This window comes from Polyodon spathula, chromosome 7 (genome assembly GCF_017654505.1).
Source record: "Polyodon spathula isolate WHYD16114869_AA chromosome 7, ASM1765450v1, whole genome shotgun sequence".
Lineage (NCBI taxonomy): Eukaryota > Metazoa > Chordata > Actinopteri > Acipenseriformes > Polyodontidae > Polyodon > Polyodon spathula.
Window position 1 is genome coordinate 54163874 of NC_054540.1, and position 26871 is coordinate 54190744.

Genomic DNA, 26871 nt, shown 5'->3' on the forward strand with positions numbered 1-26871 from the left:
ACACACACACGCACAGAATCCCACAAGTGAGAGACACATTACCCTGGATTTTACACCTGTGAAGATCAAGTGGAGGGAAAAAAGATCTTTCCACAAGGATTGACCCTCACCCAGCCAGAAGATGCTTTTTTCCTAGTTTTTGCAAGCTGCTTGGTGGATTTGGTGTTGCCTCAAATTATTTGTTCTACACATTATTTCACAAAGCAGAGTGTCTGTGTGTTTGTGGAGGGGGAGACAGGAGAGCCAGAGAATGCTATCGCAAGTCTTGAGGATTTTGTGTGTCTTGTCTTTTTGCTTTTTTCAAGACAGCTTTATCAGGTAAGACAGATGCTTTTCACATTTCCAGGGTAAATGGTGTGCATTTGTATGATTCCTTTAGTACTACTACAAATTACAATTATTAATATTATTAATTCCTCCAGGTACAATGTATTATATAAACACCCACAGCTGCATGCATCTATTGCTCAATGTTAAACTTTGTTTTGATAACAGAAAGTGCGGTGAAAAAGTAATCAGGAAGGCTGATTTATGCATTTATTGCAAAATCATATTTTTCAGATAAATGTCTTGTTTTACAACTACCAATGTGCAGAACCCTGCCAATGCACTTCAGCTGATTGAAACCTGCTGTAATTGCATGAGTATGCTATTGTTTTGTGTTTCTTTAAATCAATCAGCGCTGCATTCTGTATGCCCAGACAAAGGGACTGATAACAATAGACTGCAGTACAACACAGAGAGACACTTGAAATGACTACAATTAACAAACATGTGAAAAATACCCTTGAATTTTTATTTCTTGGTGGTAATATTTTTTCTTTTATTGAATGCACCATTCAAATTCAGATCAAGAGAGTTCTCTTGGCTCAAGTGTTGAGAGGTTAATTAATATCTCTATAAATGTAAGGTATTGAGGCAAGAGAAGGGTCCCAGCCAGTGTTAGAGTGACACAATACAATCAACCCCATGATTTTCGTTCAGTGACAAGAGTTGACTGATTGTTTTGAAGAGAAGCTCAACAGCTCAGGCACACAAATGAAAAAAATAATTTTAAAAAGTTGCACAGCAGATGGTGCATCAAACATTTTCCTTTTTTGCGTGCCTGAACATAGGTGCAAACAGTTTCAAATGAATTTCTGCATTATCAGTGCATTAAATCAGCCACATCAAGCGATCCAAACCTGGCTAGTTTAAAAGCTGACAGATTCCCCTCCGGGAAATTGAAGTTTCGGGCTTGCAGAATGAAAAGGGTACCAAGATCTCCCTGCCTGTATATTCAATAGGGAAAAGGGAGAACATCTTCCTGGAAATCTTTGGTCTGCAAAGCCATCAGGGAAATGAAATTATGAGATCTTACAGGCAATATTTTGCATGCCTTAAATGCACACTTGAACAGCAATTGGATAAAGCAAAATTCCCAAGATGATCCTAATGAGTTGCAGAGAACCAGATCTAAACTAAACTGAGACACTCATGCAGCATGCATATAAAGGACTGGGATCAGATTCGAGTTCATAAGGATTAGACAGGTGCTTGATGTGTATAAATATGACTAGACTGGATATTTCCTGGTAGGATATTGCAAATTGTTGCCATGTCCAAAGTTGTTTTGACTTGTGGTGCTGCCGTTTGGAAGGAGAGGAAGATTGTGTGGCAGAGCAGGGCTCTGCCCTTGGAAATACTGGCAGGGATGGAGTTAAATTCTCCTCCCTGCCCAGGTTGATTGCCCCAGGTGGGAGCAATCAACCTGGGCAGGGAGGAGAATTTAACTCCATCCCTGCCAGTATTTCCAAGGGCAGAGCCCTGCTCTGCCACAGATAGTGTTCAACAGTCTAGTTTAAAAGTGCAGTGCCCTATACAGGTTATCAGCTTACACATCTATGTTAAAAAGTACTAGTTTGTTTCCTTGTATTTATTTATTTTATAAGTATACAAAAACCTTTATGAGCTAATACCCCTTTTAAATACAAAAAAGAGTGTGAAGAGTTATAACCTCCTGCTGCTGCAAGTCTTTTTGGTTCAAAGAGGAACATGGTGACAAGCAAGGTGGGGCTGGTGGTCAATAAAATATAAATTTGAAAGATATATATAAGATAGACAGCATACAAACCTTCTAATAAAGACACTCCATTTGCAAATAATGGTTAATTAGAAGCTATATTGTGATCAGCATACGATCAGATTGAACAGCATAGATATATACAGTAAGAAAGATATAAACAGCTAGCTCACTATGAGGTTATATAATATGCTGTTGAGGCAGCTGGAACTAATACAGAAATCTTATTAAACAGATATTTTTGTATTCCAATTATACTTGGCTTAGCTTGATCAGACAAAAGTCTAATAAATTCTAGATGTGAAAAAAGTGATTAAATGATCTAAAGTCTATGCACTGTAGATAGCCTTTCTGCATGTTTTCAGTGACATTTGTATGTTTTGAATTAGTCATGGCTGAATGTTAATGGATTTATACATGTACACGTATATATTTATTTCTTGTTGAATAAGGCATTTGTATTTTAAGACTTGCCCAAAGGCAAGTGCATGACAGAAAGGCTTATGAATTGCACAAAATGTCTTGTTCCATATCAATTATTCAGTCCACAATTGCTTTAAATAAAACATGAGTTGCACTGAACCAAAAGAAAGCACATCATTCTGAGCTCCTTTGTGGATGAGATGGAGCGAGGTGGGTACAATCAGTCAGTATCTCCTTGTAGATGATGATAACGTGCATCACCAGCGCTAAACCACAGCAGAATCAAAGCTAATCAATCAACAGAATAAAACCATCAGATCAGGCTCAATGGGACCAACCAAGAATGATCAAGTGACGCTGCGGAGAGGTTGGTGTGGCACAGGGGGCAAGGGTTAAGGGAAGACCATCTTGGTTTCCCCCAGAGTCCCTGAAGATTCATCTAGAAAAATGACTCCTTCCAGTTACCTTCACTGTTACAGCATTTAATGAGGGAAAGAAATTAATGTGTGTGAGCGTGTGTACATGGGGGGGGGGTTAAACTAAAAGCAACTTGCAAACAGTCAAAAAGAATTGTACCAAGCAAAACAGTGATTTATAGAGTTATTTAGACCAGAATTCAATTCAATCTACTGTTTGTTAAAATAAAATTGGTATTCGTACAAAACAAGAAATAAAAGATTAAATTAAGGACTCAAAGGTGTGCCGCTGATAGGCACGGATACGTTTCTTGCACCAACAGAGACTGAAGAGGAAAATATAACCTGCACCTAAGATCTACATTCTTTGTATAGTTCAGCCTTGTTTAATTCATTAACCCAAAATAGTTAAATACTTACTGTGCCCTATTAGAAACAGCAGGGACTGAAATATAAATAAATAAATACATACAGGTATTAAGTATAACCACATATGGAGCTATAATAAGCCACCAGGTAAAATAGTTCAACTCCAAGAGCACTGCAGTGCAAATATTACATTGGGAAGAAGATACAGGCATATGTTTTCCTGAGCTTAGTGGTAACTCTGATGGCAATTATATGGCAATCGAATAGAAGCTTGTAGAAGCATAGCAGCACTGCAAAGAGAGCTGTCTGCTTGACACTGCAACACCTGACTGCTCTCTGAGCACGGATAAACTGAGAGGCATGGTAATACTATATATAGGCAGTCTGTCATGCCTTCACACATCAAGTTTTCCTTCCCTGGGATCTGAACTTAAGATGCAGTGTATGCCCTTCAGAGGGCCAGGAGGCATAGCTGGTTACTGCACTATTGCAGCCTTTCAGCTCTGAAGGGTCCAGTCCTATTTAGATCACATACATACATACATACATACACACACACACACACACACACACACACACACACACACACACACACACACACACACACACACACACACACACACACACACACACACACACACATATTACTATATGTATTTGCTCAGTGACATTTGTGACCCCTGGACCAGAGAGAAATAATACACAAGAGAAAGACTGTCACCTCACACATGTAATAAAAACTATAGATGTGGTAATTGGCTTGCAGTAAAACAAACCAATCAAGGAATGAGCTTGTGATATGGGGGAGGAAATATTGACCCTATGTGGCTTATAAACATACAAAATTGCAACCTAGCACACTTACAACCTTCAAATCTATGTGAAAGATAAATTAGTTTAGAAAAGGATCATTGTGGGACACTGAGGCTATGGAATTGACATGTTAAGACAAAATATCTATATGATAACCGGGGCTGATTTATCTAAATAGGAGCGTTATAGATTCTATGTCCTCTCATGATTGCTTCAGAAGTAGCTTCTTTTATCAATGAAGCTCTGGGCTGATCAGTGCAATTAGAAACAGCTTACAGTAGTGCATGTGAGAATTTGAGAAGTGTATTTCTTTCTTTCATTTCTTTTATTATAATGACGGTTTGCGTTAACAATGTATAATTACTAACAAAATATAGTTAAGCTTAACAGTTAATATGAGCATGCATGTTAGATTGAGAAAATATTGTAAGCAGAACTTGTCTGGAGTTGATAGATGTCTCAAGAGAGAACAGACTGCAAGAGAGGGATGGAGGCTAGTAGATAACAGGAAAGAATGAGAACGAACAGTTTGTAACAAAAGGCACGAACAGTCTGTGAGGCGTATGCAGATGCTGTTTTGCATGCATGTATAAAAAAGCTGTGTGAACTGTGCTGAGTTAGAGCATTTTGAAGTTCTCTCCAGTGCTGTAACTGCGCTCTCGTTTGATTACAATAAAGCAACCTCTGGTTTTGAAACTGGAACTTGGTGAGTACCATATCTCTTTTCTTACAGTAGCTACTAGAACATCAGGACATTGTAAACCCTATCCAGCACCTGACAGAGTCAGTTAAACCTGTATTAGAGACCTGAATACAAAGCCTATAGTGAACATATTTAGAGGGGTCACTTGAGCTGTTGTATAGTATGAAGATACAACTTATATGCAGGAAAGAGCAGATCAATGATTATAGTTTATTTCTAGTTTTCTACCATATATTATAAAAATATGTATTCCTCTCTAGAAATGTGAAATGCACTAACTGTACAATAAGTTTCCCCACCTAACGAGGAGGGCTAGTCCCTTTACTCCGACCTTTTCAAGTCCATGTGATTGTAATGGGAATAGAGACACAGATATTGTCGAAATAGCCTGGGATTCCCCATGCAATTTGTCAGATGGAAACTAGGCAGTATTGATCTGTGACCTGAAAGACCTCCTAGGAGGTATGCCATCATTCTGAGCATCTCTGCTGCTTGGAGAGTACCTTTCTGTTTTATTTAAAATAAACCAATAAGGAAAAAACAGAACCGCCAAAATAAGACACATAGATAACTCCATTGGCAGTCAGAAATCCAAATAAAAAGCGTACATCTCCAAAATAAATATCAATATGTTTTTATTTATTTGTATTCATTATGTTCTGATATTTGCACACCACCAACTGGAGAGTGCATAGTATTGCATTGTCTACCCTGTTGTACCTTGGGTAGGATAACCATCAGAGTTACAATTAAATTCTGGGATTTTACCTATTTTTGTTGGTTATATTTGTTTGTGTGTGTTTTTGACTGTTACCTGTTGAGTGATATTTTAAAAACCAAAGTGCACAGGTGTCATTCACAAGTTGTTCTAGATTATTTAAGTGCACTAGGGCATGGCAACTGTACATTACACGTTGGAAAACGAAAACTCTCTGAAGCAGTAACCTGACAGACTGGAAAGTTGAGTTCAACACTGTGCCTAATTACAAAGACACAGTGAGACAGTCAGTACATTTGAAAAAAACTCTACATCTGCTCCACACTGCATAAAAAGACAAGCTCATATATTAGACCATGCATGACCCTCCAGGTTGAAGTAGTTTTAGAAATCCACACATCACATAATGCAGAATCAGCCTGGAACCAAAGGCAGTGATTTACGGCACCATGAAATTAAAGAAGCTTACGTTTTGCCATGTAAATATAATACACATCAAAAGAAGGGCCTGTGTCAAAATTCTGGTGACCTTGATCTCTACGAAGTGTAGCAAATTAAAATGAGTATGTTTAAACTCAGCCTTGACATCTTAAAATATAATACAAGGTTTGGTTATGCATATAGCAAAAGTCCAGCTCTATATATGAGCTGCATTACAAGTTTGTGTTAGTTAATACACAGGAGACATATGCCTGTGCTCAACTGACATTATAGAAAGTTGTCAGTTTTACATTCTTTCATTAATTTCATGCAGCATTCCTGTCCCATCTTCTAGAAAATGGAGTGCAGGCTATTTGAAAAAGACAGTGATTTAAATGGTCTATATCTGTCTATTAACAGTTAACAGACACCTACCCCCTGGAATAACAGAAATAAAAGACCTCTGTTTCGTCAGCTGGATGTGTCTGGGTAAACTGCAATAGAAGTATCAGATGACAAATGATTGTTTTTTATAATTTTTTTTTGTCAAGCTTTCAAAGACTGGCTTTGTATGCAGAGAACTGTACCTGCACACTTCCAGCAGTGCTTATGTGACTTTCACAATGAGAAGCAGCGGAGGAAATCCATCTATCCCCCACTTCATCATAATTAAACAATGTGTGGTCATTGCTGCCCTTATACATAGTATACAACCTTTGCATGGTAATTTCACAGTTTAAAATAGCCATGCTTTTCACAGTTTAGCATAACCATGCTTTTCCTGTGCTTGTCTATGCATTGCCACGCTCTCACAATCCTTTCATAAAATAAAACCAGAAGTGTGCCGTAATACACTGCTCCACGCTTACCCTTGGGCTAGGTCCTTAAATCACAGTTTTTGTTTTGGGGAGACATTGATTAGCCACAGAAGTTCTCTTTCGAGTAAAATAAAGGTTTAAAGTAAAAAAATAAAATCCAGATGAACAAGACCTCTCACCAGCTGGTAATCAACGTCTTTCTGGTTGAATGCACAGGTCGCTCAAATTAAAACAGTTAAAATACTACTGGTATAAATAGGATAGCTACTGGTAACTCTAGGCTATTATATACAATATATATCTCGTTTCAGTCATCGTTGCCATTCTCAGACTCCATGGTTTGCATTTCGTAGGGTATTTGCGCTGACATCACTTATTACCTAAATATTAAACATTCAGCAAAAGCCTGGAATCAGCTTTCCTATATGTAAGCTACAGGGTAAATACTGTAAGATTCTGTAGTACATTTCCTTCCTATTTCATGCATGTTTCCTACTATTTTTTTTATAAGCCCCTTTCCCTAAGATTGACTATGCTATGCTTTGTAGCTCGCTGTAATTTAGCTGTATATAGCTACATATTTATAAAGTTTCTGTCTGGTTGTCAGGCCTACACGGTAGAGCAAATGGTTCTGTGTATTTGTAACAGAGCGGAGGCTGGGCTCAAACCGGAAAGCCTGCACACTTCAAGCGAGCATCTTAACCACAATGCAAAAGAGCTCATCTGTGTTTGTGGTTTTGGAGCTTTTAACCTCATCTCATCTCACCGATGGGACAGCATCCGTGACCCCAGTGTACCATACAGCGCTGGCCTTCACATATTGTGCCCATGGAGCAGGGCATATGAATTCCTGACCCATCTCGGATATTTTTGCTTCACTCCCAGTTACTTTATTTGGGGCCATGGAGGCAAACTGAGTTGTGATGAAACCCATCCCTATTAGCAAAGGTAATAGAAATCTGAAGACATGCAAATATTTTGCTGCAATCACTCTTGCATGATTGTTCTCTTCTGTCAAATTAAAGGAATCCATTCATCAGTAGCATATCAATCTCCTGTTTCTAATAAGGTATGTACATATTACTGTAAAATAATTATACAGTATTTACACAAGGCAGACGCTGTAGAATTCCTCGGGTGTATCCAAATTTGCTCATAGGTTTCCATTTTTATTTTTAGGCCACTAACTGCTGGTGCTGTTGATGCAGGCTTTTTGCTAATGTCATTGTAACTCTAGGCAAAGTTCAGATCCACACTTTACTAGGCTAGAAGTCTCAACCTCATGTTGCAGGAGAACAGCTCGCTGGTGTTCATTGGTTCTTTATGTGTTTTCAAATTAAATACTTTTTTAAATGGATAGCTCTTGTTACAGAAACAAATATAAGGTCTACAGCAGTCTTATAAATTTCATTTTGTCTACCAAAACAGATTTCAAAATAACATATAGCTTTGTAAATAGGGCCCACTACCTCATTAACAGTATGAGGCAAATAGCCTGCTTTGTACGTGAGCTGTCTTTATAATAGCTACCTGATTTATTCTTTTGATTATCCATTTTAACATTTTTAAAAGGAGGAGCCACTAAACATTGCATCCCATTTGCAAGGGATGTCCTGTCAGCGTTCAGCCAGCGGAGAAGCAATTAATCAATAAGCAAAGTGAGAAATATGGACACAAAAAGGAAATTATAATCTTGTTTAAAATGAAGCACAGCAATTCACATACTGTAATAATAAATCAGATTATGGAAATGACAGAATCCCAGAAAGAAGATTTCATTGAAATGATATGGATTTTTGAGCAGGGTGTTCACATGGTGAAGATGGAGAACATGGTCATTACAGAAAACTTTGCTTATAATACATCACCACAGAGAACATTCAGTTTTGGATTATTTACCAGTTTAACAGCTATGAGATTTTTGCAAAGGGTGCTCTTTATTTTTTGATTTTACGTTGAAATTATCCAATCAGCAGTTTTAGCACATGATTGGCTTTTAATTATTTTTTTTTTTTTTTAATACAATAAAAATGATTAAGACACCCGCTTTTCAGTCATTTATAGGTGTGAAGTGTACATTGGGTGCACCCAAACCATGAACCACCTTACCAACCAGGGCAATTGTTTTGCTGCAAGGCATGTACATTTGTATAAATACATGTATGGTTTGTAAATATTGTATATATTTTCTTTTCTATTAAATCCCTGCATTGTGTTTAGTTCCCCTCCAGCAAGCAAACAAGCCATCCATGTAGCCGGTTGAGTTAGTCTGAGAATGTTGTTAGGTTAAATTGGTTAATGAATTGCCAATTTAGCTTGGCCACATGCACAGAGTAGAAGACAGCTTCTCAGTAGTTCATTTAATGAATCAAGAGAGGCCGGTGCTAGTGCTGTTCATCCCATTTACTTCAGCTCCCATTCCTACACTATTGGAATGTAATTTAGAATGAAGGGGCTGCTGATAGAAATTATGCAATAAGGATGAATGTCATCGTGATTGGTGGAGGTGCATATACTTTTCCGGTATAGCACTAGTTGTTTAAGGCTAGACTGAAAGATCGGAAATGAAGCTGCTTTGTGAACTAAATAGCGCATTATATGTGTGTGTCATGTACTTAAAAAAAGCAGTACCATACTGTGTTAAAAAATAAACAATATAGTTTCAAGCCCACTGCAAAATGTAAAAGAATCATCGTTTTATTTATTTTTGTATTACATTCATGCTTGTTGAGGCTAAATCCAATAAAAGGTAATCAATACCATCAAACGAAATACTGTTTTAACCCAAACAAATTGGATTTTCAAGGAGAGCCTGAAGAAAAAAATATCACATCATCAGGGGCAGTGGACTAGATGGCGCATTTGGTGCATTCCCCGAATTATCACAAGCTTGAATTAATAACTCTGTGATCCATACCTTTAAATGTCTTAATGCCCCAAGGAGAAATGAAGTGCAGTGGGGGTTCTAAATTAGGACATTAAACACTGTTGAGGTTCATGTAGTCTTCTGGTACCAAGATAATGAGTTATCGTAGAACAAGTGACAAGAGAATTAAACCACTAAACTAAGAACACTCAGAAGGGACTACGTTATCTAAATTGAATGGAGAGCAGTAAAATGTTTTATTTCTGATAATATTAGTGGATTCTTATGATCACAGCCGTTAAAGTGCAGAAAACGCAGCACTAACACAAACCATGATTTCAACTTTTTTTCATACTCAATCTATGCACAGCATATGGACACACATGGGTTTTAAACACTTCAGTCATTTTTTTTGCAAAATACTGGGTTACTTCTCTCATACTCCATAGTCTTGGTTATCCCCACAGGCGCCATTTGCCAACTGTGTTTTTTTTTTTTTTTTTGTAATGATCTCATGGAAAAGTACTTTGTTCCCACGCATTGTGGTTATAAAACTTCAGCATGATTGTTCCCCAGGTCCATTCTGGAAGCATGAACAGGGAGGGGGTGGGGACTACACATCAAAGGAAGGCAAGGAAATTGGAATCTGCTCCTAAAAACAGGACCAAAGAGACCAACTATCCTCAGCCAATAGGCTTTACTGCCAACAGCTGCCAATTAAAACGAAGCAAGATCCATAAGTGTAGGTATCCCCAGGGGCCCTAACACTGAACCATTTGAAAGTGTTGTTGGGTGCAGCAGTAACAGTGGAAGCATTGACCTTTGAAAATGGTTCAAACATACCCTGCATTGCTTAAATCACATTTTTTATCCTACTGTATTACTGTAAAAATGAACATTATAAAAAAAATATATATATATATACTATTTGCGTAGGAGCTTTATCATATTGTTCACACTGACTGGTCATATTTGCTTTTTATTCGCTGGATCATGGAAATGGCTACATTAAAAATGTGTATTCTTTATAATAGTTGGTTTGCTAATGGAAAGCAATTGCCAGTGTTTAGGCAGAGTTGCTTGTTTTGTCTAATTGTAATTAATCTAGTTCAGTGACTTTATGTTGAAACAGTATTGCAAAGATTGCATTCAATACAATAATTGTTCAAATAAATCTGTCATAATATGTATGTTTGTTTTCACCAGCATTCACTGTAACAGCTCCATTTGTCAGAGCACCACAAGAAGCATAAGGCAAAGTGGATCTTCGTTGCGACCACTAGCAACCACATTTCAGTATAACAATATAAGAATGGTGCAGGATCTCACAACACATGCAACAGTTAAATCTACAAAAGTTTTCTGAAACTGGCATGAACTCTTTCTTATGCAATGTAAAGACGTCTCAGTGTGTATTATTAAAGGAGGTCTAGTTCAATGAAGTGAATGATCAAAATTATGATGCCCATTAACTAGCTGGTATTTTAACCCCAAGTTAATACAGGGGAAACGGGTATACAAAAGATCAATTTATTGATTTTAGCGTGGTATATTAAGACAAGCGGCTTACAGTATCTTAATCTCTCTCCTGTAATCTTTCACTTGCAGTAAATTAGAATTCCTTCATAATTAACTTTTACTCTGAACTGTGCTTCTTGGAAACTAAAATTGCTTGCTGATTCATTAAAATGATGAAGGCTGGGTTTCTTTTATCTTTACTTAACCCTTCAGCTTGCATTTTGAATGAACTACTTACAAAGACACTAAGGGGTAGGCCAGGACAAAGAGAATTGACCTGTATTGAAATGATTCAGGATAGCAAGGATAAAACATTTGCTTTTACGAAATACGTCTCTGATTGCCCTGAAAGCAGAAGGCAACAGCAAAGGAACAGTAGGCCGAGCCTCCTTCATTCTGTCGAGGCACTGATTGTATTGTGGACCAGAGGGAGAGCATTGTCTAATCATACTACCCTGGAAGCTTCTCATCCAAGGACGAACCAAAACCAGTCCTGATTAGCCTCTTGGATCTTTCTGTCATGGCCTCAGGCACTCATATTTAGTCAAACTAAATCATTTGTCATGCACTACTGAACGTCTCAACTGAGAAGCCATGTCAAATCAGCCAAAGATTACTATGATTTTTAAAACTATAGCAAAGTGTTTTAAGCATATGAATGGTACAGAAAAAGAGAAGTATGGTAAACAATAGTGAACACTGTGGTAAACTACAGCCAATGCATAGTATAGCCATGGTAAATGTTAATATTGGGTCCTGGTGCCACTTCTGGAATATAAAATATTTTAATTCAGTTGACAAACCCTGTTGCTGATATGTAAATTCAAATGAATATTGGTCAACAATTTTTCACAGCTAAAATGTTTTAAAAGAATGACTCATCTAACCTGCAGTATCTATAATAATTACGATCCCAAGGGAGCAATTGCCTGCAATAGTATTTGGAAACCAGAGAAGGGTTGCTATTTAAAGTTTTTCCACATCCCTGTGTGAATAGTGGATTAGTACTTTGAAGGATGCACTTTTGAGTGAGTATGCTTTTTTTAAAGCCCACACAGCTCTAGTGAGGAAGGTTAAGAATCCCATAAACCATCACATGAAACTACCCTAAAACACCAAGCTATCCTTGAAATGGATCGTTGCAAGAACCAATTGTTTTTGGAAGCCACAGGTAGCAGTTTTGGAATTGACCTCTGTCATTATGAGGAAGGTCACTTTGGGATCTATGAGCAAGAGTCCTAGTGTGTCACATGCATAAAGTGTTTTACAATAATTTAGCATTTGTTATTGCCAGAGCGTTTTTCACTTTATCATAAGATTACCGTATTCCTTTGAATGTAAGAGCAGCCCAAATTTCCCACTGTCAACTTGAGGAAAAAAATCAAAAATCAAATAAAGACACATTTACAAAGATGCATCTAGTCACATTAGAAAACAACGTATGGAGGCAGTTTGCAGCTGTCTGCTGTCACACAAAGTGTCACAGTTAAGTGCTGCTTCTCATTTTCAGTTGTGATTACTCATACATGTTTTTCTACCTTTTTGTGAACTGTGTTATTGCTTGGCAAGTAGAAAAAAGCAGGGGTCTGATTAGAGCTGAGTCTAATAACGAAACGCTGCTGCTGTGGTTAACAGGAAGGCTTGCCCGGAGCTGAGCTGATCAGGAGGTCCTGATAGGCTGGGGAGGGTGTTCCCAGGGAGCCTTAACGTAGCAGTGCTAGTTTGAGGCTACTGCACCATGGCCACAGTTACACAGGGCACTGAGCAAAAGCTTGCTTTGTTTACATCAACGAGGAGAGCGTCCACTCCACAGGATAACTACTAGGGAACCCTTCAACTGCCAGTCAGTCACATTGGTGCTTGTGTACTCGAGCAGTCACATCTTTTGTTGGTGATTTTAAGACACTCATCACTATGCTGTACTCGAATTTAAGATGCATGCCATTTTTTAGAAGAAAAAATTGGTTAAAAAAGTGTGTCTTAAATTGGAAGGAATATGGTAGATTGTTTATAGTCTAAACTGACTCTTTCACTTTTGCAGAGGTGCCACGTGAATTGAGAACATTTTTGATTATTAGATATGGCCTAAGGGGTGCATTGGATTATTGCATTTGCCTCTCTTATCTCTGGAGGCCTAGGTTCATATATTGCTTAGGTTGTCACGACTAAAATGAGTACACAGCACTCTAAATCACAAAAACAAGACAATGGAGTAGAGTTTTGTGGGAAGGCTCATTAGAACCTGTCTGGTCTTGCTGTAGACAGTCCTAGAGTCCTTCAGGGGTATATTTTAATGATCTTACTGGCATCAAACTTGCAAACCTTCTGAAACACAGACCTCTTATGCCTATATATTTTTAAGTGTTTATAGCAGAAATGTTATTAAGTCACTAAATCACTCCTAGAGGGAAGACATCAACAGGATGAATGAAGCAGATGGATTTATCAGAAACCTAAAGCACAATTATTTAATGAAATATATAAAGTATGACTAGTTCCCTAACATATGATAATAGTCCCATTCAATGATAGACAATATGTTATGCACTCTATATTATATATGTTACATGTAGGCATGCGCAGGAAGCTGAAGCCCTGATCCCAAACATATCCATATTTGATGCATTTCAGTGTATTCTTGTGATCTGAGCAATAGGGGGTCTCTACTGCTTTTGCACTGTGCTTTTGCGCTTAAGTTCTTGTGTTCAGTAGCTTTAATTGGAACACTAGCTGCATTATTGTTTTGATACAATTAGGTTCTATTAGGTTAGGTTTGATTTCTTTTGTGTAATTTAATATAATTTCTTCTTAATTTAGATTATTTAGTGCGAAATGATTTTAGTATCATATCTGCAATGAAGTCATGCAAAGTCCAAATTTGAATCCCAGCATACAAAGTCCAAAGAAATAAAATCACTCGACTCAATTCCATCTATCGTGAGTCTCATTGAGCAATCTCGTCTGTGCTTGCACTTGACCCCCACATAATCTAATATGTGGGTCTCTTTAGTGCATTTCTGTCTGTAAAAAAAAAAATACTGAATGTCACTCTGCCTTGAAATTGGAAGCTATGATTACAATGTTAGAAGTGAAGTGAAGATGGATATTTTAGCCAGCTTGTCTATGACAGCAAATTATTTACTTCCCTGGATTTTTTATTTAGTTATCTTCCATGGCATTTGATTAATATAGTTATATTCCCTGTCATTTTATGTATATACTTCACTCACTGGCATTTTATGCACACAGAAAATAGTTCCCTGGCATTATATGTAGATAGTTTCTTGGTATTTATTGTACATAGTTCCCTGGAATGTAATATATATAGTTCCCTGGAATTCTATGGAGTTAGTTATCCGGCACATTGATTGTATATAGTTCCCCTCCCACAATTTAAAGATAAAAATAAACACCCATCACATAAAAACAAAGCATGCAAAAGCAATGCAACTTATACACGTCTCCTCATATGGTTCCCGTTTTATGGTGACCACCAGCATACAAAGTGATTTGTCCCACCCTGCATACAGTACATAGATACATACATACAGTATGTGTTAAAGACAAACCGATGCAAGCTTCCAAAGCAGAAGTCTATTTTTTCTCCATTTTTCCTGTACAGCATAGCTGGTTGACTGTCACATAGTGCTTATTGTGGTCAGTGTCATTTCCAGTAGTCATACCAGGTTCTGTTAGTTTTACTGAATGGGCTTCTTGTGACAAAGTTATAGTATGGTTTAAATTGAAGGCCTGATCTACAGTGAGCCAGATCTCTCCCCACTGAGCCACGTGTGAATACTTAAACAGACACTGGCCTGTATCACAAAGGTGTTCATCTTAATATCGTTCATATTAACCATGTGCCATACTAACAATCATTATTCATATAGCATTAAATACATTCGTGTGTGTTTTCCTTCCCTTTCCGGAAACACAGGCCAGGATCCTGCAAGGAGGAGATCAAATCAGCCAGCAGGGCAGCTTCCCAGCCCATGTCCCCGTCCGACTTTCTTGACAAACTCATGGGAAGAACCTCGGGATACGACGCCCGCATCAGGCCCAACTTCAAAGGTATCTCTGTGGGTGACTGTCGCCAACAACAGTCCCAGAATCCACAAGTGCAGTCCATGCATAATGTGTTCACAGTGTTGTTAGCATCAAATAACTTTCTTAAAGTCTTAAAATACATTCAAGTAAAACTTCAGAGGATGACAAACAGTTCCTACAGAGCCCCATACTGCAGAACTTGCAGTGTTTAATGGTCTCAGTTTAACTTTTCCTCTTCCTCTTCAGGGACCCCAAGTGGCAAAATAAATGCAGCCTGAATTAGTTTGTCTAAAAATCATCAGCTGCTTATTCTGTCCAAAACAGTAATGCCCTAAGACTTACAGCATGAAAGAACAAAGCCTGTACTTGGGACTGCCTAGTCCAATTTGGAGCAATCAGGATGCAGGTGTTAGTGATTTTACAAATAGAAAAAATTTGAATTTGCGGTTAATTAATACCATTTCTTTCAATTCAGGTCCACCTGTTAATGTCACCTGCAACATCTTCATCAACAGTTTTGGGTCTGTCACTGAAACCACAATGGTAAGTGCTTACTGTCAGAAAAAAAGAATGTCCTCAGCTGTTTAATAAAAGAAATATATTTGTCTGTGTGGTTGGCAGGTTTTTACGAGTAGTAGAACTAAAGGGACATTCAGTCAAAAAATACCTGTATTATTTCCCAGGTCTTCCCTGTATTTGCATGCTGTGAATCAAGTTTCTAAGCATGCATTTCCAATGAAGGAGTAATTGAATGTAAACTTGCATAATTTGTCTCAGAGGGTTACTATCGTGTAGTATATTGTTTGCCTATGATAAAGCATTTGCAATTTACTTAAGTTATTTAAATATGTGGCTATATATATATATAGATAATCATATATATATATATATATATATATATATATATATATATATATATATATATATATATATATATATGTGTGTGTGTGTGTATATATATATATATATGTGTGTGTGTGTGTGTGTGTGTGTGTGTGTGTGTGTATGTGTATATATATATATATATATATATATATATATATATATATACACACACACACACACATATATATATATATATATGGCAAAAATAATCTATACATATATATTTATTGATAGATAGAAGAATATCGGGGATGGGTTTTCTGGTGCAACTTGGACAAATAAACTTTACTGTATGACCCTCCTTGGTTTCTCTAAATTTAGCTAGTCCAGGTATTCATTCATATCCATGGATAATTTAACTACATACAGTCTGAAACTGTCTCTGTGCAAAACCAGTGCCCCTGTGATGAAATATTAATATGTGTTTCCATTAAGTTGCATAGTGGTCAGACCCAAAATGTAAAAATAACGTCTGTGCTGCAAGTTGTTAATTGGGCTTGTTTAGATATGTTTAGTTTCCTAGGAGATGGTGTAAAGAAGGAATGGTGTGGGAGGTATCCTGATATGCTTGTGGAGGTTTAGGTTTGACTGACATTTGCACCTATAACATTTTAAAAGCAGTGCTATGGCGGGTGTCCCGCCCCTTTGTTTATTACTCTAACCATGAAAAAAGTTCAGTTAACTAAAACTAAAAATCTAACTAAATAAATGCAAAGAAGACGACACACGTGTACCGTGGAGCTTAAGATCCATTCGTCTGCCAGCGCTGCCCTGGCAAACGAACAATATAAGCACCAAAGTGTCTTAACCCACAACTGTATTACAGGATTACCGTCTGAACGTCTTCCTACGACAGCAGTGGAATGACCCCCGGCTGGCGTACAGCGAGTTTCCGGACGACTCCCTTGACCTCGACCCTTCTATGTTAAACTCCATTTGGAAGCCTGATCTTTTCTTTGCAAACGAGAAGGGTGCCAACTTCCACGAGGTCACCACGGACAACAAGCTTCTGCGGATCTTTAAGGACGGGAATGTGCTCTACAGCATCAGGTAAGGAACATGATCTATATGGCCACCCGCACCTTCAAAGTCATATTGAAGGGTTACTGTTTGAACTAATTCTAACTAGTACTCACTGGGATATGAAAACCTAGGTGTTACATCGGAACTCATAGTAGATCTCTTTTCGCTACCCAATTATCAATTTGTTATTCTTTAACATTCAAACGTGCCAGAACTTCCCTCTTCACTTTCTGCTTTAGTGCTGGTTAAAATTACATTGTCTCAGGGTACATAATGTAACTGCTTTTGCCTGAAATTAGTTTTCTCACAATACTAAGGAGGCTGCGAAAGCAAGCGATCCATCTTGTGATTGGCGGAAGGGTCAGTGTGAGCTTAGCTTACCTGGCTCACATGTGAACCCTAAGAACACCAATTCGAAGCTTAACTGTAACCTCGAACAAACTCATTGGTTATACCACTGCACTGTAATTTCTGTGCTTGTTTCTACTTCAAATCTCCCCAAATTCCCAAAACTTCAGAGACTAATAAAGGACTATTAGATTGCTATGATTCATAAGGAAAGAAAAATTAAATAACTACACACATAGAATACAAATATTTAAAATGAGATAGGTGAGGACAGGCTGTAAAATGATTTAAATTCAAAGCTTGCTCAGAACACACATATTGTACTGTTACGATATTCACAATACAATAGATGGGAAATCAGTTTGTCTGGAAAGCAGGCTTCTTTCAGTTTTAATTAAAAATACCAAAACACATTCAAGGGAATTAGCCAACCAGAATACCTGGTAACCCCTGTTATATAAAGTACAGTGCTCCATCGTTGTTGCGTAATTCACAAATTCAGTTAATTCAGGGTTAGGCCCTGTTGATTGTAAATTCTTTATGTATAAGGGCCATTCACAATTACCCTCAATATTTCCATATTTTAGATGTGTAAGTCACACAGCACAATAACGAGGGAGCACTGTACTGTATCTTTCCTTTCCTTTTTTCAAAACCTCTCTTCTCCCTCTCTGTTTCCTCCAACTCTGCTGTCTGTCTCTGCCACTGTCCTGCTTTCTCCCTCACCCTCTCAGGCTGACTCTGATTCTGTCCTGCCCTATGGACTTGAAGAATTTTCCTATGGATATTCAGACCTGTACAATGCAGCTTGAAAGCTGTGAGTCTCATTTTTATCTTTCCCATTTTTCACCTTGAGGTCTGATGGAAAATCAAAACCAGAAATACCAACAACAGTGACATGTCTCGAACCCAGGTCTCCCACCTCATGCTTTAAGCTGGGTTAACATATTCATCTGGAAAACCGATTTCGATAACATTAATAATTCAAGTTTCATTATACACAATTGTTATTACCTGACTTACCTTTCCCAAGCCTCGGGATCCTTTCATCCGTTCACCTCCTCAAAAAGAAAGGTGGCCAAGATAAAAAACAAAGAAAATCCCCCACACTGAAGAAACGTCAGATCCGTGATTGATGTTCTATTATTAAAATTTGAAATTCTCATGTCACAGAACTATAACCTTTGTTAGTTAGATTGTTGTTGTTCTCAACCTGTATGTTGATTTTAATTTTCCTATTCTAAGTGCTTCAGGCTTGCATGCTTACTTCCAATACAAACCCTTATTCCCAATACACAATACACTTTTTAAAGGGCTTTACAGTACAAAGCTAATTAACTACAGCTAGGAAGCTGTAATTACCTGTAGCTGCAGTTGAGACAAAAGCACGGTTTAGATCTTATTAACAGAAAGACTTGCAGTCTACGATGTGTCTGTGGGGACTTAAAGATGAAGTCTGAATTGTAATGTGGGGATTGAAGAGTTGACAATGTCATGGGAATGCAAGAAAGCAATGCCACTTACAGGGTTGCATTTAGTGCATTGCAATGCAAACGCACACAGAATTCGATAATATTATCAAAAGTTCTGCTGTACCCAAATTGTGTACATCTCACAATGTACACAATATGGCACACTTACGTCCCTGAGCTGAAAACACCTTTCCAAGAGCTCCAAGTTTACAGACCAGCTAAATATTTCATCACAGTATCTTCTATATTCACAAACCTCTCACAACCGATTCAGTAAAAAAATCTCCTTATAAATCACATCAATTTAAGTAAATTGTGAAATTATGATAATTAATCAATGCACGTCTGCGGTGGAAGCCCAAGTTCGTAAGGAGTCCTGAAATCAATTAGTCCTCGACAATGCGTACGCCATCTTGAGCACTTGATGATGTATATTATATCTCTATCCTTAAATCATAATAACACTGCTGTGCTTCAAGTACATGGTTAACTTCAATGTAATTCCAAGGATAATGTCTTGAATAATGTATGATTTTGTAACTCCGACCCCAAGGGGCTAAGATAGACATCACTATTACGCAGACATGTCAAGCATGCAACACAGTTATTGCATGCTTCATTCATTTAAAATTAGTTTGTAATCTCCTAGGATAAGAATGATAACTTTCAGAACTCGGAAAAGAGGGGGGTGGGGGATTTAAAGCTAGTTTGGATTTTATTACAATATTTATTTCAATGATTTGGCCCAGAACCCAATGCGAAAAGGCAAGTTTGCGTTCCAATACAAGGACATTGTGGTGTGTTTGCAGAACCCATTTACAAGACGTATTCTGCAAACAATCTGAGCTGAATTGCAGTAATTGAACATCCAGCACTATCTCTTTGCAAATATTTTCCAAAACCGCCCCTGGCATGCAAATTGCAAATGTTTTGCACCCCAAATTCTGAATGCATGAGGACAGGAAGACTTCTCAACAGGAGCCGCTTGTTAACAAACAAATGGAAAACGTTACTGCAATAAACAAGTATGTGCCTAGCCGACTCTTTACAAACACGCTTGCCTTTCTCCACCAGTTGGTTACACGATGAACGACCTGATCTTTGAGTGGCTGGATATCAGTCCTGTGCAGGTGGCTGAGGGCCTCACTCTCCCCCAGTTTATTCTGAAAGATGAAAAAGACCTGGGCTACTGCACCAAGCACTATAACACAGGTAGGGGGCATGACTGAATCCAAATCCCTTCCAAGTAAACTGGATCAAAAAGATTAATTTGAGTGACATGGGTTTCCATGCAGAACTGTAACCTTGGTTATAAACAAATGGATCTTAGTACTTAGTTTAAATATTTGTACAAAATAATGTATATTGCCAGAACTTTTTCAAGACACACTACAATGGTGATAGGTGTATTAGTTCACTTTGCAACCTTGTTGCTCATTTACATCTTACAAGAGAAGCAAGAGAAGAATCCTATAATACAGGGTATGGTTGGTACATTTCCTCAGGAAAATCCTAAGTTTTAGGATCACTCATGCTCATGACAAACCCCCCCCCCCCCCCCCCCCCCCCCCGCCTCTCTACATTATAATCTCCACTCCTGTGAACCCCCAGGTAAATTCACCTGCATTGAGGTGAAGTTTCACCTGGAGAGACAGATGGGCTACTACCTGATCCAGATGTACATCCCCAGCCTGCTCATCGTCATCCTGTCCTGGGTCTCCTTCTGGATCAACATGGACGCAGCTCCAGCGCGGGTTGGTCTGGGAATCACCACCGTGCTCACAATGACCACCCAGAGCTCAGGCTCCCGGGCCTCCCTACCCAAGGTCAGTGATCATGACCATTGTTACTGGCTTACTGGTTTTGTGGATGACCAAGAATGATTTGCTCAATACAACAATTAGTGTGCATAATAACCAATTTCAGAGACAACAGAATGTGCACTCTTCATTTCTCTGGTCTAACAAATAAAATTATAAACAAGCCTTTTTATACATAACCGGAGGTGACATCATTCTTCAGCAATTCTTTCTTTTGTAACTTTCCTCCTTTACAGCTTTGGTAGCCTCTTGGTCCTTCTAATAAACATACTCACAAATTTATACATTTGAAACCCTGCTAATAAGATATATTACTACAAGATTGCAACACACAGGAAGAGTAAAAGATACGACAGCCCCCGCAAGCTTGCGTTTACATTGAATTTCATCAGTGTTTCTTGTGTGGTCTGGTCCCATGCACTCTGTGTTTCAGGTATCCTATGTGAAGGCTATCGATATCTGGATGGCTGTATGTCTTCTTTTTGTGTTTGCGGCCTTGCTGGAGTATGCAGCCGTAAACTTTGTATCCCGGCAGCACAAAGAGTTCATGCGGCTGAGAAAGAAGCAGAGGCGGCAAAAGATAGTGAGTAAAGCCTTGCATTGCTTCAAGTATGCTAAATATCTATCTAATGTCTGCAGCCAGAGTTATAGGACGGACCCAAACCGGGCTGCCTGAATGGCTGCTTCAGCACGGATATCAATTTGCCCCCTTTCAGAGCTGATTAATTGGAAGTTTGATGGTGGTGTCCCTTGTGTTGCTTGGATCAACTCGTTTAAGAGTCAGTCCTTGTCATTCAGCTGTCTCCTGTCTTATCTAATCACTGTGTAATGATTAAACACATTGCTTCCTTTTTGTCAGCCCTATAGAGATTTATCTAAAGGCTTCCACTTTCTTTCTTTTTTTTTTACGATGGGGAACACAATGTTCTGATTTGCCTGAAACTCTCTCACTTCCCACAACTGCATTTGACTGTCTTCAGACATGTCAGCAAAAAAAAAAACCAGGGGGGATTTGTTCATGAGTAGAGTATAAATAATTAGTCTTTAATTACTATCTTGAAATACGGTTCATTATAACACAACTAATGCATCTAGTATGAAGTGAACATGGAGCGGAAATAACAATATTCATTCAGGGTTCTTCATTTTCATTGTTACCAATTTTACAGGCTATTTCTTATTGCATTATTAAAACTTTCTTGATGAGCACAAATATATTGCAGCTGCATGCATAGCAGTCTTTGCTTTCTGTGTTTATTTTTGAGGAGCTCCCAACATAGTGTAATACAGCACTCACCTTTCAGAGAACCGTATTTATTTTGAGCAATCACATTCTCCATTGAAGAATTTTCAGTTGTGCAACAGGTTGGAATTAAAGGCAGAGGCTTTGTGCTTCATAAGATAATATTGAATGTATTTGTTGTTTCAGCTGAAACACCACTTATAAGAACTACCCACAGTAAAATTCCAGCAGTGTGATGAAGCACAGTGAAAGCAAAGTTGTATAACCATTGGAAATGCATGGGGATACTGCAAATGTACTATGCAAAGATGAATATATAATTGAATAATTTTATTCATAGACTATGCAAGTTGATCACTGTATTTTCCATCCTACTGCTACACACACATACACTTTACTCCAAAAGGTGAGTAATTGATTATAGTATTCTGTGGCGCTCCTCAAGAAAAAACAGTGAAGACAAAGAACCATTTACAGCTTCTTGTTCCTTCAGCTGCAGTACCACTTCTGACTGCTTGGCGGAGAGTAATTCATGGTCCGTGGTTTATGCTAATCATGTGGATCAGACACCTCATTGTTCCTATCAGTTATAAACGTTACACATTATTACAGGGCGCAGTTCATTTTAAATCAGAAAATGTGTTTTTTTTTTTTTTTTTCATGCTTCTGTCTCTATGACTGTATGACAGCGGCAGCTATATGCATATGGGCAGGACAGAGCGGCAATTCCTTTCGAAAGAATATTTACTGTGACTAAAGTAAGTTAAAATCTTTTACTGTGCTTCGGTGCAAAAAAAAAAAAATGAAACGATGATGAAGAAGCTTGTTTCGGTGCACATGCATTTAATTTCGTTAACTATATCTGTTAGTGTTGAGTTCGTGTTAGTGCAGTAATATTTTAATATATAACTTTTACAAGTTTATAGGTCTGACTTGTGTAAAGGTAAAAAGCAATATGTAACATAAAGAAATCCTGGTGTATTAAGGAATAAATGAAAGTGAAGAACCCTAATAGTATTGTATAAAGAACTATTGAGTTTTACCAACAGTACCGAATTCTGAATACTATATATATATATATATATATATATATATATATAAATATATATATATATATATAGTAGAGATAATAATTCTCCTTGGTGAAAGGAACAACATTTATTTATGTAAATCTGTTTACTGAATGCAAGAAGCTCTACATCTAGGTCGTGATTTGAACAGCAAATAAAGGAGTAAAACCATGTGGACGGCACACATGCCCAGGCGGCTTTATCACTTACATACTGTGCAGGGGTCAGATCTGAGAGAATGATGATGGATACTGCTAATTATCCAATTCAAACATATTGTCAGAACTCCCCCCGGCACATCTCAGGAGGCATTATATGAATCTCAAGACTGAGCGACAAATTAATATTCAGGGAAGTGTCTAAATGAGTTTAGAAACTAATTATTTAAACAAGGCTAGATGAGTTTAGAAACTGATTATTTAAACGAGGCATTAAAGGGGTCTTTTAGTCTGGCTGGAGTTATTATTAATATCAGCCTCCTTCCAGAATGGCTTAACACCCCTTACCCTCTACAAACTGCTGCAAGAAGAGGCTGCACAACCCCTTCAGAAAGCAGAGAACACTTTTATTGTTAGCCCCCTGTAAATTAATAGGTAATGGCATGACAATGCAAATTTTACTGCTTAACTAAAGGAATATGTGGTGTAAGTTTACACACAAACCATTCTAAGCTCCTTAGAAGGAACTCCATAACCTTCAAGAATAGTTTGAAGAACTTTAAAAAAATGCAGTCCTTTAATAACTTGTGATGTAAAGCTTTGTGAATAGGTCCCTGGATGTTACTCAACCAAAGCTGGTTTATAATCCATAGAGCCTATATAAGCCACAAAATGAATGCACAACAAACCCATATTCAACATGTTTACTGACATACAATATCAGCAGTACATCACAGGAATGACCAGCGATTCTGGCCTGGTTTTAGTATAACAATCACATTATTTACCGAGCAAGTAAGGAATAAATGCTTTAGGTACAGTACAGTGTATGATGCTGCATCCCACTTACTGTATAACATTAACAGGTAAACTGTCTTCTTTTAGAGATTAGGTCGGTATTCAATTATTGGTATGAAATTACTTTATAATGCCATATTAAATTGCAAAGAACTATGTAGAGTTGAACAAGTTAAATGCCATTCTCATCCTGGCATCTTAAGGCCCATAATAAACAGTAATTACGCAATGATTGTCAATGATTGTTTCACCCCCTTCTCCTGCTCACTCCAGAATGAAGACCTGGCTCGTGAAAGCCGTGGCTTCTACTTCGGAGGCTACGGACTGGGACACTGCCTGCAGGTGACGGACGGCACCGCGGTGGAGGGGGCCACCGTCTTTGCCCCCCCGGTGACCCCTCCGTTACCCAAGGACACCGAAGCTATCCGCAAAAAGTTTGTGGACCAGGCCAAGCGCATCGACACAATATCCCGGGCAGTCTTCCCTTTGTCTTTCCTCTTTTTCAACATTTTCTACTGGATCACCTACAAAGTGTTGCGGCACGAGGACATCCACCAGGCCTTGTAGGAAACGCTTCTTTTCATGCCAAAACTGCCTGTAAGATTTTAACGAAAAAGATTTGATTGTATTTTACTGCTACAAGACAAGCCGTGCAGTGTGTGATAGAACTAAGTGCTCTGAAAAAAATCTACTCTGATTTGAAAGTATATATTTTTTAACAGCTCCTTGTTTCATTTTTCTTTTAATAACTTGTTCATCCTTGGATGATGTTCTAAGAGAGCCCCATTGAATTATAGACTAAACCAAGGTAACGTGAGCTGGTTACTTTTTTTTACCAGTTTGTTAAAGACCTGCTTGATTTGAATAGGGAGTCATTCAGCTCCACCCCTTTAGAGACAGCTTTTCAGTATTCTACCATATACTGCATCTAAAAAATTAATGTTTTTGAAGAAAAAAAAAAATGTACCTAAAAAAATATTTTTTACTTGATATTTGAATTGCTAACTTGAGGTGATGCTTATAAGCAGCTGGCTGTACGGAAGTTTTCCCATTCCAAATGGATCATATTGAATATGCTGAATCTATAACATTATATCTGGTGATATATTTATGCCGTAGCTGCTGAATTTGAATGTCTGGGTGTCTGTAGAGGTTTTCTTGACAAAACTAAGATCCAAATCTTTGTTTGACATAGCAACAGAGCTTCACCGTGTCTCTTCTCAAAACTCCTTTCAACCTCCAAGCTGACAGCTCTGCCATGACCGGCATGTTAGATTTGGATACCCAATGGTGTAACTCAAGCTGCAGTGTTTTGTTACAAATTTGAACACGGGAGCTTTGTGATTCAAAAGATTGAAAACCCAAGCCACAGGACCAAATGCACGGTAAATATTTAATAGATTGCAACACGTCTGTCTTTCTATTTGGCAACAGCTAGTTACAGCAACCCCCCCCCCCCCGCTTTTCAAAGCAAGACAGGTTGGCGCAGCGCAGTGCAGTGAGTGTGTGGTTACGCTGTGACTTGTGTAAATTGCATAAACCACATGGAGCTCTTGAAGGAGCTGCTGGAGTCTCCTGTGCTTTCTCAGGCTGCTGTTGCAAAGAAAGTTGGTGTGTCACCATCGCAGGTGCCTCTCCTTGTGATAAGATGTGATTTCATTCTTTTTCACTTCGTGTAGGACATTTTTACTCCTCCCAATAAAGTGCCGCCGACTGCAGCTCATCTTTTTCAAAGGACTTGGGACGGTTTTGAAATTGATTTATTAACCCTATATGTCAGTTCACAGTTACAGATTTATGGAACTCTTGTCTTTTTGAAAAGAACTCTTACTGTGGAGTTCTAGTGGCTTGTGAAACCTTGAATTCAACCATGCTGACCAATCTCTCAATTTGATAGGTGCCCTGCGTTCGTGCAGCACAATCTCAATAAACTCGCCTTCCACACTTACAGTCTTCTCTAGAATTGAGCACTGGCATCACAATTTCAATGCAAAGCAACCCAAATCATGATATGAAAGGTTCCATCCTCCTTTGCACTGTGTTCACAGTTAGGGATCATGGCACTAGCTTAGATATTATATTAAGTAACCATGTTGAAAAGCAAGTAATAGTGAGAGTTGGAAATTCCAACGCAATTTCTTTGGTTCAGTTTCTCTGCCCAGGTGGTTGATAGAAAGCCAGCATAGGTTTATTGCAACCAGAAGATATCCAAAATGTACTGAATATTTATTTATTTATTTTTTTAACCACCATGTCCAGCTGAATGCCATATCACCCACCTATCTGCAGCTTTAAACCACTGAAAACACTGTTTGTTACTTTCGCCATACAATAGAACAATAGGAACATTAAATGGTTACATTTTGGGTGCCAGTTACACCTATGGGATGGTTTAAAATAAAAAAGAAGTTACAGAACTACTGCACCTAATGGCCCTGTGTTGTTTTGACAAAGTTGGCATCTGCAAATGGAGCTCAACCAATCCAGCTAAGAATACTGAACCTTTTACAGGAACAACAATACAAACGTCAGTTTGCCATGTAGATCATAACATGCATTTTTTGACAGCTGATACAGTCCTTGTGTAAGGTGTTATCGAACAATGAGCTGTCTTCCTGGTGTGTGATGTCATCTGACGATTGATCTGCCAATGACTGGGATGTTTCAACATCAGTAATCTGATGTTACCGAATAGGGTCGCGTCTTTATTGATTATATACTGCATATTAAATGCATGGCCTGGGTTATGCATTACGTGTGAGCTTGCTTTACCAACAGCAATCACCTGCAGGGAATCTATAAATCACCATGAAAAGAACAGAGAATCCAAACGTTTCATGGCAGCGTATACATGATATGGGGACGTGCAATGTACAGTTCA

At 38.2% G+C, this 26871-nt stretch overlaps 1 protein-coding gene across 1 annotated transcript; it reads left to right on the forward strand.

Annotated features, from left to right (window-relative positions):
* glra4a (glycine receptor, alpha 4a) lies at positions 1 to 26871 on the forward strand. The gene is made up of 10 exons (XM_041255869.1): positions 1 to 318; positions 15064 to 15197; positions 15649 to 15716; positions 16885 to 17108; positions 18164 to 18246; positions 19976 to 20113; positions 20513 to 20727; positions 21155 to 21304; positions 22654 to 22722; positions 24264 to 26871. The coding sequence occupies exons 1-10, from the start codon at positions 251 to 253 to the stop codon at positions 24555 to 24557; spliced, it is 1443 nt and encodes a 480-aa protein (XP_041111803.1). The 5' UTR covers positions 1 to 250; the 3' UTR covers positions 24558 to 26871.

What these genes read in the sequence shown, in the direction of transcription:
- glra4a (XM_041255869.1), top strand. Translation starts at nt 251, where the DNA reads ATGCTATCGCAAGTCTTGAGGATTTTGTGTGTCTTGTCTTTTTGCTTT. An exon ending in CCCGGGCCTCCCTACCCAAG is followed by an intron (nt 20,728 to 21,154) that starts GTCAGTGATCAT and finishes TCTGTGTTTCAG; the next exon opens with GTATCCTATGTGAAGGCTAT. An exon ending in AGCAGAGGCGGCAAAAGATA is followed by an intron (nt 21,305 to 22,653) that starts GTGAGTAAAGCC and finishes ACTGTATGACAG; the next exon opens with CGGCAGCTATATGCATATGG.